Consider the following 16021-nt stretch of genomic DNA (forward strand, 5'->3'; position numbering starts at 1 on the left):
TACCTCCTGAGCTATGTCGCCTATGTATCGGAGGAGGCATGTGGTAGTCTACACCCTCCCCAGACCAACAGAGGATAGCACATCGACCAGGACCGTGATTCACACGGGTAATTGGTATAACGAATAAATTGGGGAGAAAATGGGAGAAAAATGGCAACAACAAAAAAAAAAGAAAAGATGCGTAAACCAGTTTCAGGGGCAGTCATACATGCCGAAGCCATAATTCTATTTCCACCATGTTTCACAGATGAGGTGGCATGTTTTTGGACCATGAGCAGTTCCTTTCTTTCGCCACACTTTCCTCTTTCCATGGCTTTGGTATAGGTCAATTCATCTGTCCATGAGACCTTGTTTCAGAACTCTACAGTTTTTTGTAATGTAATTTTTAACTGTACTGTAACTGTAACCTGGCTGTTCTGGTTTTGAGGCTTAACTGTGGTTTGAATCTTGCAGTCAACACTCTGAGGTTATGTTGGTGTGGTCTTCTCTTTATGGTAGTCTTTGAAACATCTATGCCTACATCAATCTATTTGACAGTTGAAAAGGGGTTTTTCTTCACAAAAGAATGTATTCTTTTGTCATCCAGTACAGTGGTCTTCTGTGTTAAACCAGGTTGTTTGCTATTGCTGAGCTCAGAGATGCACTACTGTACACCACTGTCATAAACAGCTGTTATTTGATACACCCAGAAAGCGAGCTACTCCTTTCAGCTGACAAAAAGATCACTAACTGAATGAAAATTCAAGTGGGGAACTGCAGAACAGACAAGAATATCAGTTTCAAGCAAGGGAGACATCCCAAGAGGTCATCAGACAACAGCTGAACTGAGCAGTCACATGACTCTTGGGTTCATATCACTAAGCCTTGTTGTTCTTATGAGATATTTCCTTTTCTTTTAGTTGGGCTGAAAGAAACAAGATACTGCTTGAACTCGAAAAATGCCCCTGAATGGGTCTGAAAATGGCATTTGATGGGCAGCAGTTTTAGCGTGCGGACATTTCTTTATTAACATTTTCTCGCTAAACCCCTAAAAACAGAACGCAGGATGTGCCTTTATTTAATATTCCTCAAAGTTTTAATAGGAGCATGAGCAAGGGAATGAAGAACCCCCATCCTGCCTGAGTGCAGTCGCCCGAAAATGCCCCAGTTACAGTACCCAGCTATCATGGGTGAAATACCACATTTCAGCCACAAGGTAGAGCCAAAGAGCTACACAAAAATTTGTCATGTAAGCGTTAGAGCAGGAGTGTCCGAACTTATCCGAAAAGGGCCAATGTGGGAGCAGGTTTTTATTTTGGTCAAGCACTAGGACACCTACTGATCTTAAAGGGGTAATGAGCAGCAAATACTATTTTTTCTGAGGTCTGAATATCATGTCTCAGTTTGATACATCACAGCCCTATTGTTAAAAAAACAGAAACGCTCTAATTTGACACACCTTATGAATATTTATGAACGGGCTTGACAAAGGACCAGTGGCAGTGGATGTTCCACATTTGGGCCTACCTCTCTATGAATATTCATAAGCTGTAATGCAACACAGGGCCTCCCATTACCAGAAGGAATCCCTAGTAAGCAGATAGCACAGAAGAACACAGGAGCTGACCATCTGGTCACTACAGATAATAGATATGAACCTTGGAGTGGTACTGGATGGCATACTGCCCATGCTGTTTATCACTTGCTCATCCAGAATGCTGTTGATCACCTGCTCATCCAGAACACTCCTGATCTCCTGCTTATCCAGAACACTGCTGGTCTCCTGCTTATCCAGAATTCTGTTGATCACATGCTCATCCAGAACACAGCTTATCTCCTGCTTATCCAGAATTCTGTTGATCACATGCTTATCTAGAACACTGCTGATCACCTGCTTATCCAGAATGCTGCTGATCACCTGTTCTACAGCCTTCCCTGGCTCAGCCCCTTCTTATCTCTCTCCATTGGCTACCCGTATCAACTCACATCAAACTCAGAACCACCATATAGCCTGTCAGGAAGCTAAAAGGGAATGCTCCATTGTATCTTCACCAGTTCATCAGATGGCACACACCAGCCCTGTGAATGTAATGTAGTGTAATAATCTGTAGTTACGCACTCTTTGTTTTGTATTCAGCTACAGCTGACAGTTCAGCCCTAGTTGCATGTGAACAGGCTACTGTGGCACATTTCGGGCAAAAGCCACAGACTTTATCTGTTTACTGTCAACAATGTACTAAACACCCATCAGCCAAGATGAGGCTGCAATGTTCACATGTAATTCATTCATACAGTCAATGACAAAATGGTCCACTTGTAATTTTATCTCAGTTTGTATCGATTTACTAACTAGCCTGATACATTTATAATCAGGTTTGCTTGATGTTGCCTATTTGCTGCTACAAGCACCTGAAACACTGAAACAAAACACTGACAGCATGGAGGAGCATCTTAAAAACTACCTGCAAAGCAGTGAGCTCAGACCCTGGACATGCAAACAGTAATATGTGGGTATGAACTTAGTACTTCATCAGTTTGTTGACATTTATTCATTCATTAACATTTTAATGTATTTAGTCTACATTGGTAGAATGATCCCCCAATTTATAAAGCTTAAACAATTTACAAAACGCTTTTTAACAAGATTACACGATTTGTGCAAATGATTGGAAATACAGGTGTTGTCTCCCTCTAGCGGTGGAAAACAGCAATGTTCTCTGCAGATTTTTTTCACTTTATGGTTGGATAATTCCGTTTTCTAATCATGCAATCACTCAAAAATGACATTACGTTTGCAGTTGCTCTGGATTTTCATACATTTCAATTTGCTTAACATTTAAGATGATCACTTTCCCTTCCATCGTAATTTAAATAGCAAATTTTGTGGTTTGGTTTTTATGCGCTCAAATTGCCTTTTTGTGTTCTTATTATTACATGGTCTGCAACCTGTCACATCCATAGTTAATACTTGTGCTCCAGCTCTATCAGCTAGTTTCAATAACTGTGAAACTCAAATCAGCAGTTCGCATTTTCTGATCGGTGTCACACCACATCCAATAAACACCAGCGGTGGAGAATCCAGGTTCAGAAAGTAAAAGTACTCCCAGTATTTTGTTCCAATCACCTGGATTCGCTAATTAACACATTTTTTCAGCCATATGGTAGAACTAATTAGTCAAATCAACTTTTAGAGTTTAAAGATGGAAGAAACACATGGCAGGATTTTTACCTTCTGGCCCCTGGACTTTCTGACTTCCAGAGAGGAGCAGTTACAGGACACCTGTGCTGCATTTGTCCAATGTGCAGGAGGCAGGAAGATGACAGGTGATGACCGGTGCATGCAGCGCAAATGATAAATCAGAGAGAGGGAGTGAGAGAAAACAGAGGAGAGACATGAGGAGGGAAAGAGTAAGACATTGAGAAATGGCAGATATACGCAGTTGGTCAGAGCCATGAGGAGCAGCCACAGGCTCAGCCACCACTGCGTCTTTGGGATGCGATGCAGGGGGAGGTGGTGGACCACTGGGTCAGTGGGACCAATTACCAAGAAATCACTCACTCGTCCACTCACTCATTTAACCACTTAATTCAGCCTTCCAGCTGCCCACGGACTCCATTAATCACTCACTTGTTAGTCACTCTCACACCTTCCATCTCTCGCTCCCTCGCTCGCTCAGTACATGATAGTCTAAGGCTGTGAGCACAGAGATGGATTCTTCAGAGGCTCTAATAATTTCTGTGCTTGCCTAAGGCTCTGTTCCTCATGCTCCTCTCCCTCCCCTTTCCCCTTGTAAAGTTCTCTTCTCCACCAGATCAAATCTAACAACGAGAGTGCTTGATTTATGTTGCAGTTAATCAAACTGGTACTTTGGGGCTAGCACTGTTGCATTTGACTCTAAAAGACCGGTGATGTGTATTTATTATCTGTATTAAGTCATGAATGTCTTTAAATGATGTGCTAATGGCCTCCAGATGTTATAAAAAATTATTTAATTATGTGGGGTTTGAAGACTCCTTCCAATCTGCCAAATTAGATGTTTACATATGCAGGTGAATATATCTTACTCATGGCTGTGCTTCTGGTTCCTAGGTAAAATTCATTGCTGAATTCAAAGACATTTTTGGCAAGAACAATGAATATTTTCCACAATTTGGTTCTCAAACATGACGTTTAACATGAATCCATTCCCACTCAGGGTTAGGACCAGGTTAGGACAATATTTATGCATACATTGTCAATGGCGCCCTCTAGGGGAGTAATTAATTAATATCTTCGTGTTGGAATAAAATAATACTGGTCAATATCTGGCTTGTGCATAACAATTATGGCACATGTTAAATTTGGGATAATGGAAAAGGTTTTGTGGAAATAAAATGGTAAACCAAAGCCAGTCATGTTAAATCATGGTAATCGTGGTACATTTCCTCTGCAAAAATGGAGTTAAAATAATTATGCGTGGAAGAAGAGAGCAAGGAAAAATGTAGTGTGGGATTATATTAAGGCTAAAGATATTCTGTGGTAATACAATAATGGTAAATCATGGTAAAAATGGTTAATATCCTCTGTGGGAATATAATCATGATATTCTGTTTTGGGAGTGGAGTCTAAATAAATTTGCAATGTGGAAATCTAATCAGGGAGGCTGACCGGATTCCGTCATTTGTAAACATGGTGCACAAATAGAATTATGGTAAAGCATGGTAAAGCATGGTAAAGCATGGTAAAGCATGGTAAACCATGGTAAAGCATGGTAAAGCATCAAAGTAAATATTAATTGTGGGATGCTAATCAGAGCAAACATTTTTCTGAGATGCAATTAAGGTAAATTGGGGCAAATTATGGTAAACCAGGGTAAAATATGATAATCGTGGAACTTATCCTGTCTTGGAATATAATCATAGATATCCTAATTGGGGAAAGTAATAATGGCAAATATGAAGTGTAACATTACAAAGAGCACAAATATGAGGGAATAAAAAACTACTGAAGGTTGTTGCTATTTCCTCAGAGTGCTGAGTGGCAGTCCCACTCCTCTGAGTTCTATTCACTCTGTCTGTTACTGTCTTACTGGCCTTACTCTTTTTTCCTAAACATTTATTTTCTAAAACATCCTACCATTGGAAATAATTTGTAAATTACTGTGTCCTTATGCTGAATGTTTTTACAAAATTTCCTGAATCATTTGATTTTGTTATATTTTCAAATAACCATAAACTGCTGAAGAAAACTTTGTTTTGCAATTCATATTCATTTTGCCAATAATATTGGATTTTTGCCATTTAGTTTTTTTTTTTCTGTCCTCATTTAATGTGCTGACATATAACTTTTACCAATTTCTTCTTCTGGGCTTTGTTCCTCAGTGTTATTGAAACATGGCCACAGTGTTCCAAGCTATTTGCAGTTGTGTACCTAAAATGAATAACTATTGAAAACATCAACACAAAACTTGGCTCACATATAAACCATTACACATTAAAACATGTCTCCAAGTTTCATTATGATACACTAAGAAAATAATAATTTATCATAAATTATCATTTGGCTATTTAATCTGCCAACACCCTTTTTCACTGATTGCTGGTAGTAAATACAGTGAATTGGCGAAGACAGGAATGTGACTGAGTCAGTGCGTTCTATACCAAGAACAGTTCATGCACAATTGCCTCAGTGTGTAGTTTTAGGCAATACTCATAAATGATTGAAACCGTTAATCTTTCAATGTAATTGCAGTTGTAAACATATCTGCCAAACGTCTTTGTCGGTGCCTGTTTTCTTCCTTTTTGCCAATTTACTCTTGGACCGTTTAATTGCTGTTTGCAGTGAATTGTTGTGATTATTTAACCAAATAACTACATGAATTTGGTCTATTAGGTTATTTTCCATAAGACAGGCATCTTATGTTTTTAAATCTGTGAAAATGAATTTAAATCAAACCAAATGGCTTTTTTACCTGTATGACATTAAAAAAATGAAGTGATAGCCTGAAAGCTCATTTGTTAACCCCTAAAAAACTGAGGAGGAGTCCCATTATTGCACCCCTCTAAATACCACACTTGCTCGCTGCTTCTCTGGAGTTGCAGGGGTTGGGGTGGGGGGGTGGGGGGGTTGGAGGTGAGAGGCTGGCACTTGTGGTGGTCCCCCTGCCTACCCCCCAACCCCTCCCAACACAAGATTGCTGAGTCTATATTCATAACATTGTAACAAGTGGTTTGATTATTATTAGTTAGCTTCCTAGCCAGCTTACACAACAGGAGGAAAATGGCGGTAATTGCGGACATCTCTATAGGCTATTCAGCTGTAAGTATGTGTGTCCCCTGCCCTATTGTAGACCTGCGGGGTAAATGTGAGGAGGAGGGGGTGGCGGGAGGACAGCAGGGGGGTGGGTTTAGGGTGGGCGGGGGGTGAGAGGGAGTGAGGTTCTGGCTCTTGTGGTGGTCCCCCTCCTTCCCCTCCCAGCAGAAGATTGATGAATCGATTGTGACACTGTTGCCGGTGTGTCTGCGCCGTTGCCGCGGACGCCTCGGTTACGGCAGGGAATCCCAGCTATGGCACCCACGGAGGCCCGCAGCATTGTCGCCGCCCTGCAGGGGGCCTCGGCGTCTGCCGGGCCCCGGGATCAGCCCCGACTCACATACCCGCTGTCACGACCCTGGAGACAAACTGGGGTTGGCCGGGGGGCGGCAGGGGGCTTTTTTTTGGGGGGTTGGCTAGTGTTGCAAATGATGGCGCTCGCTCAACAGCCACGTCTTACACTGATAGGCCCTCGGCTCTAGGTCAGCCTACCTGAGATGACCGCAAAACTGACTGAGGCTGAAGGTACGTGGATCAACACGCAGGATCAGCAGACTGTTCTCCCCCAAATCTCAGATTACACAGGCAGAGGAAGGGGTGTTTATCTAGTAGATTAACCAGAATTATGCCTTTAACAATCTCTGCATTTTATAGCTCAGCCGCACGGTCTTCACTCTAGGAAATATAATGAGAGCATGTTGTTTTTCCCCTTCTTCTGTACTATTCTCCAGTTGCTGTGGTCTTTCTGTTGCCAGTCTCACTGAAACATGGACAAAAGCGCCAGCAACTGGGTGTTTTCTTCTCTAGCAAAGCAGGCCAGGGACTGCAGCTCATTTATTTCACAAGGTGGGTGCAGGTGGAACAAAAATATCAGAATACCCACGTTCTGAGGCCATCAGAACCGGAGCCTTAGCTGAGACTCCGACTGGTAGAAATTCAAATTTCAAATTTCAAATTTATTCACAACCTTTCCCAACATTCCCTGTGACAACAGCATGTCGCCAAAAACGCTGTGGTGCAGTCAACAGCTTGACTGCATTTAAAATAAACACATTAAATATTCAGGTTGCCTCCCTCTGTTATGTGTTCTGAGACTCCTCAGCTGAAAGGCAAACTGAATGTTAGGCCACCCAATCAGAACCCTACACAAACCAAGAGTCTCCCTACAGCCTCACACGGACCAATTGCAAAGCATCCCCACACAATCAGAACTGACACGGGACCCAACAGAGGCCACACATAGTCCGCGTGAACAGTCATACAGAGGAAAAGCATCTTTATTTTCCAGCACAGCTACTGCAGGGGCAAGCTGTGACTCCACCTCCCAAACACTCGTCTGTCCCTTACAGGCGTTCATTTCACTCATTTTCCCCCAGTACCCATATTATTATACACAGTCTAGCCCTCCAATTTTGACCTTACACATTAAACCAGACCAACTCGCATCTAGGCTTTGAGGGCTACATCTAGATCACCAGCTCTTCTGGGGGTGGGAAGCTAACTTTGTTCAACAGTAGTTGGTTAATATATTGGTTCAATAAAGACAGCAATTGGTTGATATCTTGGGCAAATAAATAGTGATTGGCGGGTTTTTAGGGTGGTGTAATTGGCTGAAGGACTGATGCACTTGAATGTGCAGTGATCTGCTCTGCACTCCAGTATATAATGCATGGAATCATTCTGTATAGTCTTATACAGAATCATTACTGTGCCAGTGCCGACTGTAGCAGGCAGCTCCTAATTGGCTGTGGCGTTGCCCGGAGATGGTGGGCTTCAGTCTAGTAAAAATTCTCCCAGTCTCAATGCACAATTTGAATCATCTGGTCGGTTGGGCATCTGCAGTCAGCCTGCACCTCATTTGCATAACTAGTATATCCAGGCTGGTCTCCACACCCCTGAACCCCTATTGGACAATTCAGCAATGAGATGGGCCGTTTAGGGCAACTGGGCATTCCAAATTTGAAGGGTATACAGAATGACAGTGACTGACTGATATGTTGATTGATAAAAATAACTGGTTGAATCAGATGGTCAGGGCAGCCTACAGACAGAACAGCCGTCCAGGAACAAGTTTCAGCAACCTGCACTAAACCTCCAGCCAAAAGTCTTAAGAATCCTAAAAAACATGAGAACCTATTCAAATTTCAGTTTAACAAAACAAAATAAATATAAACCTTCCAGCTCCAATTCATATTTAAAACATACATCAAAAATGTATTCCAAAAAAACAAACAAAAGCTTGTTACATGAGCAAATTATAATTATTAACAGAAAATACATTTTTGCAAAACAAGCATATTGTATTATATTAGTCATTGCCCTTCCAGGTAAAATTAAATTAAATGAATATAGCATCTCTGTAAGGCCACAAAAATAACTCTGTTTAACATACTATTACAGTCTCAATGGAAGAGACATCTGCCAGTTTTACACACACAAAGGGTTGATAAATCAGTGTTATGTACAGACAACCACTACAGTACTTCAAACGGACAGGACCATAACCGGGACTAACCTCAAAACTGTATGAACGTTTTCCCTTCATAAATAATCACACTTATTCTAGTTCACAAGGAAGATAATATTAATAAAAAAACATTCAACGTGGCATATAATTGATTTAAAACAGACTATGGAGGATATTTATTTTTAAGTAGCAGAACTGTAAAAGCAGTAAATAAATTGCAATCATAAATGACAAACCACCGTCTCTGTACAAGAGTATCTGTCACTTCCTCCTCAGCCCCCCAAAATATCTTTTAGTGTGACAAGAATATTATAGAGAAAAACATCATTACTGTATATACACACACTCAAGCTGTTACAGCAATTCCATACACTTGAACGAGTGGTTTAATGGTTTAATGAGAAGGGAGCCGTCTTAACACAGCTACTAATTAGTGTCTGAATGACAACATTTTTTAAAGCCGTGAGACAATTTTTGTGGCAGCAGAAGTTGAAAAGCTAAAGCGACCCAATTTAAAAAAATTTAATTCTTTTTTTTACATGCATGCACATACTGCCACTTGTGCCACTTAATTTCACTTTCTTTTGGGTCAACACGTTTTATGTCTATATCTTGTTCCCATAGTTAGGAAACTCTATTCCTAACAATCAGTCATCTAAAAAGTCTTCACAAGCTTGAGTTGAAAACTAACAAAACAGAAATTTCTCCTGAAAATGATTTTTATACTGCACGCCCATTTTTAGTTTTCTCGTGTTCAATTTGAGTCAAAGTGAGCACGTCCACTTTGAAATTACACAGAATAAATGAAATTATTCTTTTCAAAACATAAGCAATTTGGTTCTCCATTATAACAGAATACAGAAACAAATACAACAACACACTTTTCAATAAAAATTCAGAAAGAATAAATAAATCACAGTCCTTTCTGCATACACAAGAAAAACAAATAGAAGTTTTAAACATAATATAAATTTAAATCATTTAGGAAGTTGATGCAGTGGCTCACAGTTTTTGTCCAGTCCCCCTGGCCTACCTTCAACCTGCCAGGGCAGAAAGAACTGCTGTCTAAAGTGGGGGTGTCCAGTCTTACCCAAAAAGGCTGGTGTGGGTGCAAGCAATTCAAAACCCGATTCAACTAATTAACTAATTATGGTCTTCAATCAAGACCTTGATAAGCTTAAAACAAAACCTGCACACACACCAGCTATTTTTGGATAAGACTGAATAAGTCCAAGAGGTGTGATGTAAGCGCACGTTCCCCCAGGAACAGGTTTCTTTCAAAGAGCCAGCAAGACTGGCAATAGATAAAGACCAGAGGAGATGGTAAAATATACTGTACCAGAGATGGGAGGAGAGTTTATACATATGATGCCATTGCAGACTTTTTCAAGCTTGCACTTTTGCTGTCTAAACTATGGACCTATCTGAATTTCCCATTCACACTTTATTTATATTCATCTGTTAGCTAAATGCCCTGATCTGAGCTGACTGCCTAAATGCCACCACCATTAACCACCATTAAAGCATGGTGTCTGTCGATGGCTGCTAGTTCTTTAAAACCCACACTGACAGTTTTGACACAACAGATGCCCTATCTGGTCCTGCACGTTGATTTCACAGGGTAATTAAAATTTGCATTTAACTAGACGGGCAGATTAACTTACACACAAATATTCAGATGGCAAAGTAATCAATTACTTCTGATTACTTAAGCAAAAGCAAATAAATACTGAAGCTGAGGCAGGTAATTGCCCTCTTCATTGAAGGGATTCAGTGCTTCACACTCATTTGTACATCCTGTGAATAGTTTGAGCCAGTGAAGTGGAATCCAAATGGCTAAGCATGCATTCCTTTGTCACATTTGCCGGGATAAACATCACTAATTATAATCAATGCCACTGACGAAAGCGGAGCGCAAAATTCTTTGCACCGAATCGAAATTAGCAGGCGGGCCCAGCCCTGGGGCTCGGGACCGATAGACCGTAAACCAAGCAGGATTCGCGTTGAAATAAACACACAGCAGTATTCACAGGCCAGCATGGGAGTTTGTGCACAAGGTTATGACGGCCACAAACAGATTCAGACAATAACACGCTCAAAACCCACTCTGACATCTTCTGGGTTATTAAAAACAATGTAACCCGTGCCCCTCAATCCATCCCACCCTCCTAGTACACTGTTGTGAAAAGACCCCAAAAAGCAAAAAACTGATTTTTTACATCCACACTCTAATGAACTTCAGCTCTAGCCCCACCCACTGCCCCCCGTCGAACCGGCAGCCCCGCCTCACTTCTTGTTCTTCAGCTGATTGGCCAGCCAGTCCAGGCCCTCGTAGAGGCCGTCCCCGCTGGTGGCGCAGGTGGCCTGGATGTACCAGTTGCGGTGGCGCAGGGAGTGCAGGCCCAGCTTGTCCGTGATCTCCGCCGCGTTCATGGCGTTGGGCAGGTCCTGCGGAGCGAGGGGCCAGAGAGAGGAGTTTACAGAAGGAGAGAGAGGAGGTGACAGAGAGTTAAGGGGAAGGCCAGAAGCAACAGGAAGTTAGGAGGGGGAGAGAGGAGGTGAATGGGTGAGAGATAACAGAGAGGAGATGAAAGAGGAGGTGGGTGATGGTGCTCAAGTGAAGTCGAGGAGGTGACAGTGTTAAGGTGAAGTAGAGGGGATGATATAAAGGCGAGGTAGAGGAGGTGAGAGTGTTAAGGTGAAGTAGGAGAGGTGAGATGTTCAGGTAAGAGGGAAATGAGGGACAGATTAGGTGAATGGGTGAAAAGGAGGTAGAGGAGGTGATAGCTTTAGGGAGACAGAGAGGAGGAGACACAGGAGGTGAAAGGGGAAAGGTCACATGCCTGCTTGTTGGCGAAGACCAGGAGCACGGCGTCCCGCAGCTCATCCTCCGCCAGCATCCTCATGAGCTCCTCCCGCGCCTCGTTCACCCGCTCCCGGTCGTTACTGTCCACCACGAAGATCAGGCCTATCAGGGGAGCCAGCCGGCGAGGGCGGAGGCGTCAGACACAGCAAGAGCTGACCTCTTGCTTGTTGCTTAGATACGAGTGTGCTGTATGTGAATGAGGGGGCTTGTGCACACAACTGGTCTTCAGAACAAAGTGAAATCTGAATTTTCTGCGAAAGCCCCCTACAGTCAACTACATTTTTGAGTCTTTGAAAGCTCATGTTGGCTTACTTGCAACCACAAAAGCCTGTGCTGGAATACTATCACCTGTACCGGTACTAGCATGTACATCTGCAGTACACCTTGCGGCCAACTCACCCTGCGTATTTTGGAAGTAGTGTCTCCACAGGGGCCGGATCTTGTCCTGGCCGCCCACATCCCACACCGTGAAGCTGATGTTCTTGTACTCCACCGTCTCCACGTTGAAGCCTGAGCGAGAAAGAGAAAGAGCAACGGAACTGTTAGCCAGTGGAAAGGTTCAGGTTATCACTGGGTTGGCAGTGTAGTTAAATGGTCACGGAGCAGGGCGTACAACTTATAGGTCATGGGCTGGGAGTCTGTCATTGTACAACCGAGCAAAATTTTCAAAATAACTGGCATTGCTTTAGTGAAATATCTAGCTGTCTAAAAGACCATATGTATCTGTGGAAGCCCATCGAAATAGGAGCATCTGCTAAATACCAAAATATAAATCAATTTATGCACCTGTACAGTGTGACACTAAAATCATAAAAAACCAGAAGAAAATCTTTTCATCTTTTATAAGATGTTGTGGTAGGCCAGTGGTTCACTAATAATCAGAGCAGATCTCAGTACCGATGGTGGGGATGGTGGTGACGATCTCTCCCAGCTTCAGCTTGTACAGGATGGTGGTTTTACCCGCCGCGTCCAGCCCCACCATCAAGATCCTCATCTCCTTCTTCCCTATTAGTGTCTTCAGCAAGTTTCCAAAGATGTTTCCCATAGTTACAACGGCCTCCTCTGGCAACAATCCCCAACAGCACTCTGAAATTATGGGCTGGCGACAGCAGCTCCCAGCAAAGACTTGTTCTTTCTCCTGAGCAGGGCCTTGCTTGTCCAATGAGCCTGCAGACGGGGAAATAAGTAAATGTTAAAATAATATTTGGGTGCAGCGTGATTACGACTGCCTGCAGGGATTATTTTTTTAATAAACACTTTTCATATTCTCATTTTCTTTTCTTTGTAACCCAAATGCACATGTGCAGTAGTGGGCCGTACCACTACTACAAGGTCCTACATCAGTTTGAAAACACGAAGGCACATACAAACCAGTGCAAAACCACTGAAACCAGGTCTGCCAACCTTAACTTATTTGACACTGTAGTCCAATAATTAAGAAGGGAACCGCACTTAGTGCATTAGCTGGATATGTCACTTAAGCTTAACCAGTCTGGCTGTGACTCAGACAGAGGTCTCCACCTTATTCTGGAGGCTAAGGACAAGTCCTCTGTTTAAACAAACATAAGGAGCATGGCCGAGAGGACAACTGAATGAACCAAGCAATGCGTTAACGCCTAACGAGGCTGCATTTTTCATCCTTTTCTGAAGGATGCACAGAGCAAGCAATCCCATGATGCATTTCTGACTATTCAGAACAGCTGCCATCTCCAGGGATTCTCTCTCTGTCAGGTTCTTATTACCTGCTTGCTTATTTACTACCCCCACAGACTGTGAAAGAGGCACACACTCACTCAGACACACACACACACACACATCAAATGTACAGACACACCCACACACATGCATACACCAACAAACAAGCTTATATGCATGCATAGACACACACAGACAACCACACATACATACACACGCATGTAGACACGCACACACAGAGGCCTACACACACATGTGCAAGCACACATGCCAACCTATCACCTGTATGTTTTATTCCGGTTTTACACAGCTCATTGTGAAAAGGTTCAAGCCTAAATGTGTCAAAAACGCCAGTACCATGTAACTACAATTAGTATCCAGAAACATCTTAGTCTAAGACAAACTAGAATGTGCATAGTGCAAGGAGTAGGCTATATTTTACAGTGTGCTAAATTGAGAGGCATTTTATTTTAACTGTATAAGTCTTCGGTAAATATGCTAATTTGTCTGCATGTGCAGATGAACGCTCATATTAACTTATTTTCTGTTTGGATATTGCGTTCAATAAACCCAGCAGCAATATATAAGAGCACAAATATACACATTTGACAACCAATGCAGTAATATTGGCTCTAACGCAATAAAATAAATAGTATCTTCTCTATTAGAATTTATCTAAACCTGGTAAAATGTATGTTTAGCCTACATCAAAAATAACGTGCGCCTGTGTATGGATGGTGCTTGTCCAGCAAGCCCTATCTTCATGTATCCATGCAGCAAGCTATAGTTAATTAAAAACGTTTAGTGGAAGCAAGCTAGCTATACAGATATTTTTCATCACCCATTTACATTCACGAATAACTGCACGGGTACCAGGGTTACTAATCTGTTTCTTTATAAACAGAAAACATCCACAAATATTACACACCTTGATCACCGAGAAATCGGTCATTTTATTCGCTCAAGTCACGACTCCGCAAGCAAGCAGTGTTAGCCATCTAGCAATCTTAAATCTATTTCCCTTGCTTAATAATCGTTATTGCCATGACATGGTACGACTACGAAAACATAACGGTCTCCTAAATTATCTGTATGATGCTAATATCATGTATACATTCTGCTGCTTATTATGTCATATTATTTCCCCACTGGTCCACACCCGCATCTTCACTCACCTCCAACGGGGACACCAGCCAAATTCAGATAAGCGACCGAACACGTATCGCGATATTTGCAGTGACTTTCCACGTTGGGAATATAATGCTTTTAAGTCTCGCGAGAATAACACCTTAAAACGTTCTTTTCAACACATATACTGGCATGATAACTAGGTAACGTTATATCTCCTCAACTACACCGTGTGGTTTACCACATCATGTCATTCACTGTTTCATCTCTGAAATTCGGCGTCCATAAGCGTGTTATTAGCTGGCCACAAACTAAATGCACTTGGTGATAATGCTGAGATACAACGCAACCCAGTCACATATGCTACAGCTTGGATCGACATTTAACATACTCAGAGACCTTAGCTGAGGTTATCTGTTCACCTGCATTTGAATTTGACCTAGAAAATATCACAGTAATATCGGACATAGAATAGGGACACATTAAACCTTAAAAAGAAAATGGCCTCCGGTAAGTAAACATAGTCATTAATGATTCAATTAATGAATCAACTATGAATGAGTTCCATGTAAGGCGTTGCCAAATTAGATAATTTGGCAGCGAGCTTCGAATGTCATTTGAGATCTTGGGCTTAGGGAAGGCATACAAGGGAATAGATCTTACAAGCTAGCTAATTAGTAAATTGGGCTTTCACCTGGTGTCCCACAGACAGTTTGGGGGCCCACAGCAGTCTATCCCAAGGCAGGGCTGTTGCTAGTTGGGTAAAATGTGATGACGATTTTAGGGGACCACAGCTTGGGGAGGCCCACCGCTAAGAAAATAATTTTTATTAAAATAGGGGGGCCCAGAGCAACATTCTTTCAGAGGGCCCAGAATTCCTAGCTATGACCCTGTCCCAAGGAGAACATATTTGTCATGACTTGGAAAAACATAAACATAAAATATTGCAACTTAATCAAGGTATGATCTTCTGGAATTGAAATACTGAAATACAGTATTAGAGCGATACCAAGAAAAGCCTATCCATCTGGAAACAACCAATGGCCAAATTTTAAAGTCTGTTTCTTAATTTTGGCTGTTGAAGGGGTATTTGGAATAATCTACAATATAATTCACTTAATTTTAGCTCCTCAAAGTTCAAAATAACTTTGGCGAATGATAAATCTTTTTTTTGTGTTATATTACTGATTATCGATTATATTACAGGTTTCACTCATCATACAGTCTGAATTAATTTCTCAAAATTTCCTCTACATTATATTTTCCCACCTTCAATTACATATCACAATAATTAATAGTATGATTTCCAGTCACATGTGCTGTGCTCCTGAACTGACGGAGAGAAAGAGAGACAGAGAGAGAGGGGGGGGGGGGTGTCAGAGCAGAACAGATGTTTGCAGATGTGGACTAGCTTATGAATGTGTGAGAGTCGGGAGTGTGCAGTGAGTGAGCGTGCTGTATGGGGAGTAAGAGAGCTAAGGTTATAGGGGGGTTACCATGGGCTTGGGGTAGTGGTATAAATGTGGAGTGGGGGTGGGGGCTTATATTTGAAAGAACCCTTTTCTCAGAAGTTTCTGCCAAAGCATGCCCCAGT

At 42.0% G+C, this 16021-nt stretch overlaps 1 protein-coding gene across 3 annotated transcripts; it reads right to left on the reverse strand.

Annotated features, from left to right (window-relative positions):
- Positions 1–7520: 7520 nt before the first annotated feature.
- On the reverse strand, positions 7521–14615 carry LOC118207204 (ADP-ribosylation factor 3-like). 3 transcript variants are annotated; one of them, XM_035380547.1, is made up of 5 exons: positions 14475–14615; positions 12502–12771; positions 12004–12114; positions 11582–11706; positions 11025–11186 (listed from the first exon to the last, which is right to left on the reverse strand). In XM_035380547.1, exons 2-5 carry the CDS (start codon positions 12647–12649, stop codon positions 11025–11027), a joined length of 546 nt encoding a protein of 181 aa, XP_035236438.1. In that variant the 5' UTR covers positions 12650–12771; positions 14475–14615. The 3 variants fall into 3 exon arrangements, with proteins under 3 accessions (XP_035236441.1, XP_035236438.1, XP_035236440.1); XM_035380549.1 differs by lacking the exon at positions 14475–14615 and adding an exon at positions 14228–14463; XM_035380550.1 differs by lacking the exon at positions 14475–14615 and having other exon boundaries at positions 7521–11186; positions 12502–12649.
- Between the last annotated feature and the right edge of the window lie 1406 nt (positions 14616–16021).

This window comes from Anguilla anguilla, chromosome 11, assembly GCF_013347855.1.
Source record: "Anguilla anguilla isolate fAngAng1 chromosome 11, fAngAng1.pri, whole genome shotgun sequence".
Classification (NCBI taxonomy): domain Eukaryota; kingdom Metazoa; phylum Chordata; class Actinopteri; order Anguilliformes; family Anguillidae; genus Anguilla; species Anguilla anguilla.

Bases quoted from the DNA above. Each gene is read 5' to 3' on its own strand.
- LOC118207204 (XM_035380550.1), bottom strand. From the start codon at position 12,649: ATGGGAAACATCTTTGGAAACTTGCTGAAGACACTAATAGGGAAGAAG. The intron at 12,115-12,501 runs GTACTGAGATCT...TTTCTCGCTCAG, and splicing joins CACCACCATCCCCACCATCG to GCTTCAACGTGGAGACGGTG. The intron at 11,707-12,003 runs GTGAGTTGGCCG...CTCCCCTGATAG, and splicing joins CTACTTCCAAAATACGCAGG to GCCTGATCTTCGTGGTGGAC.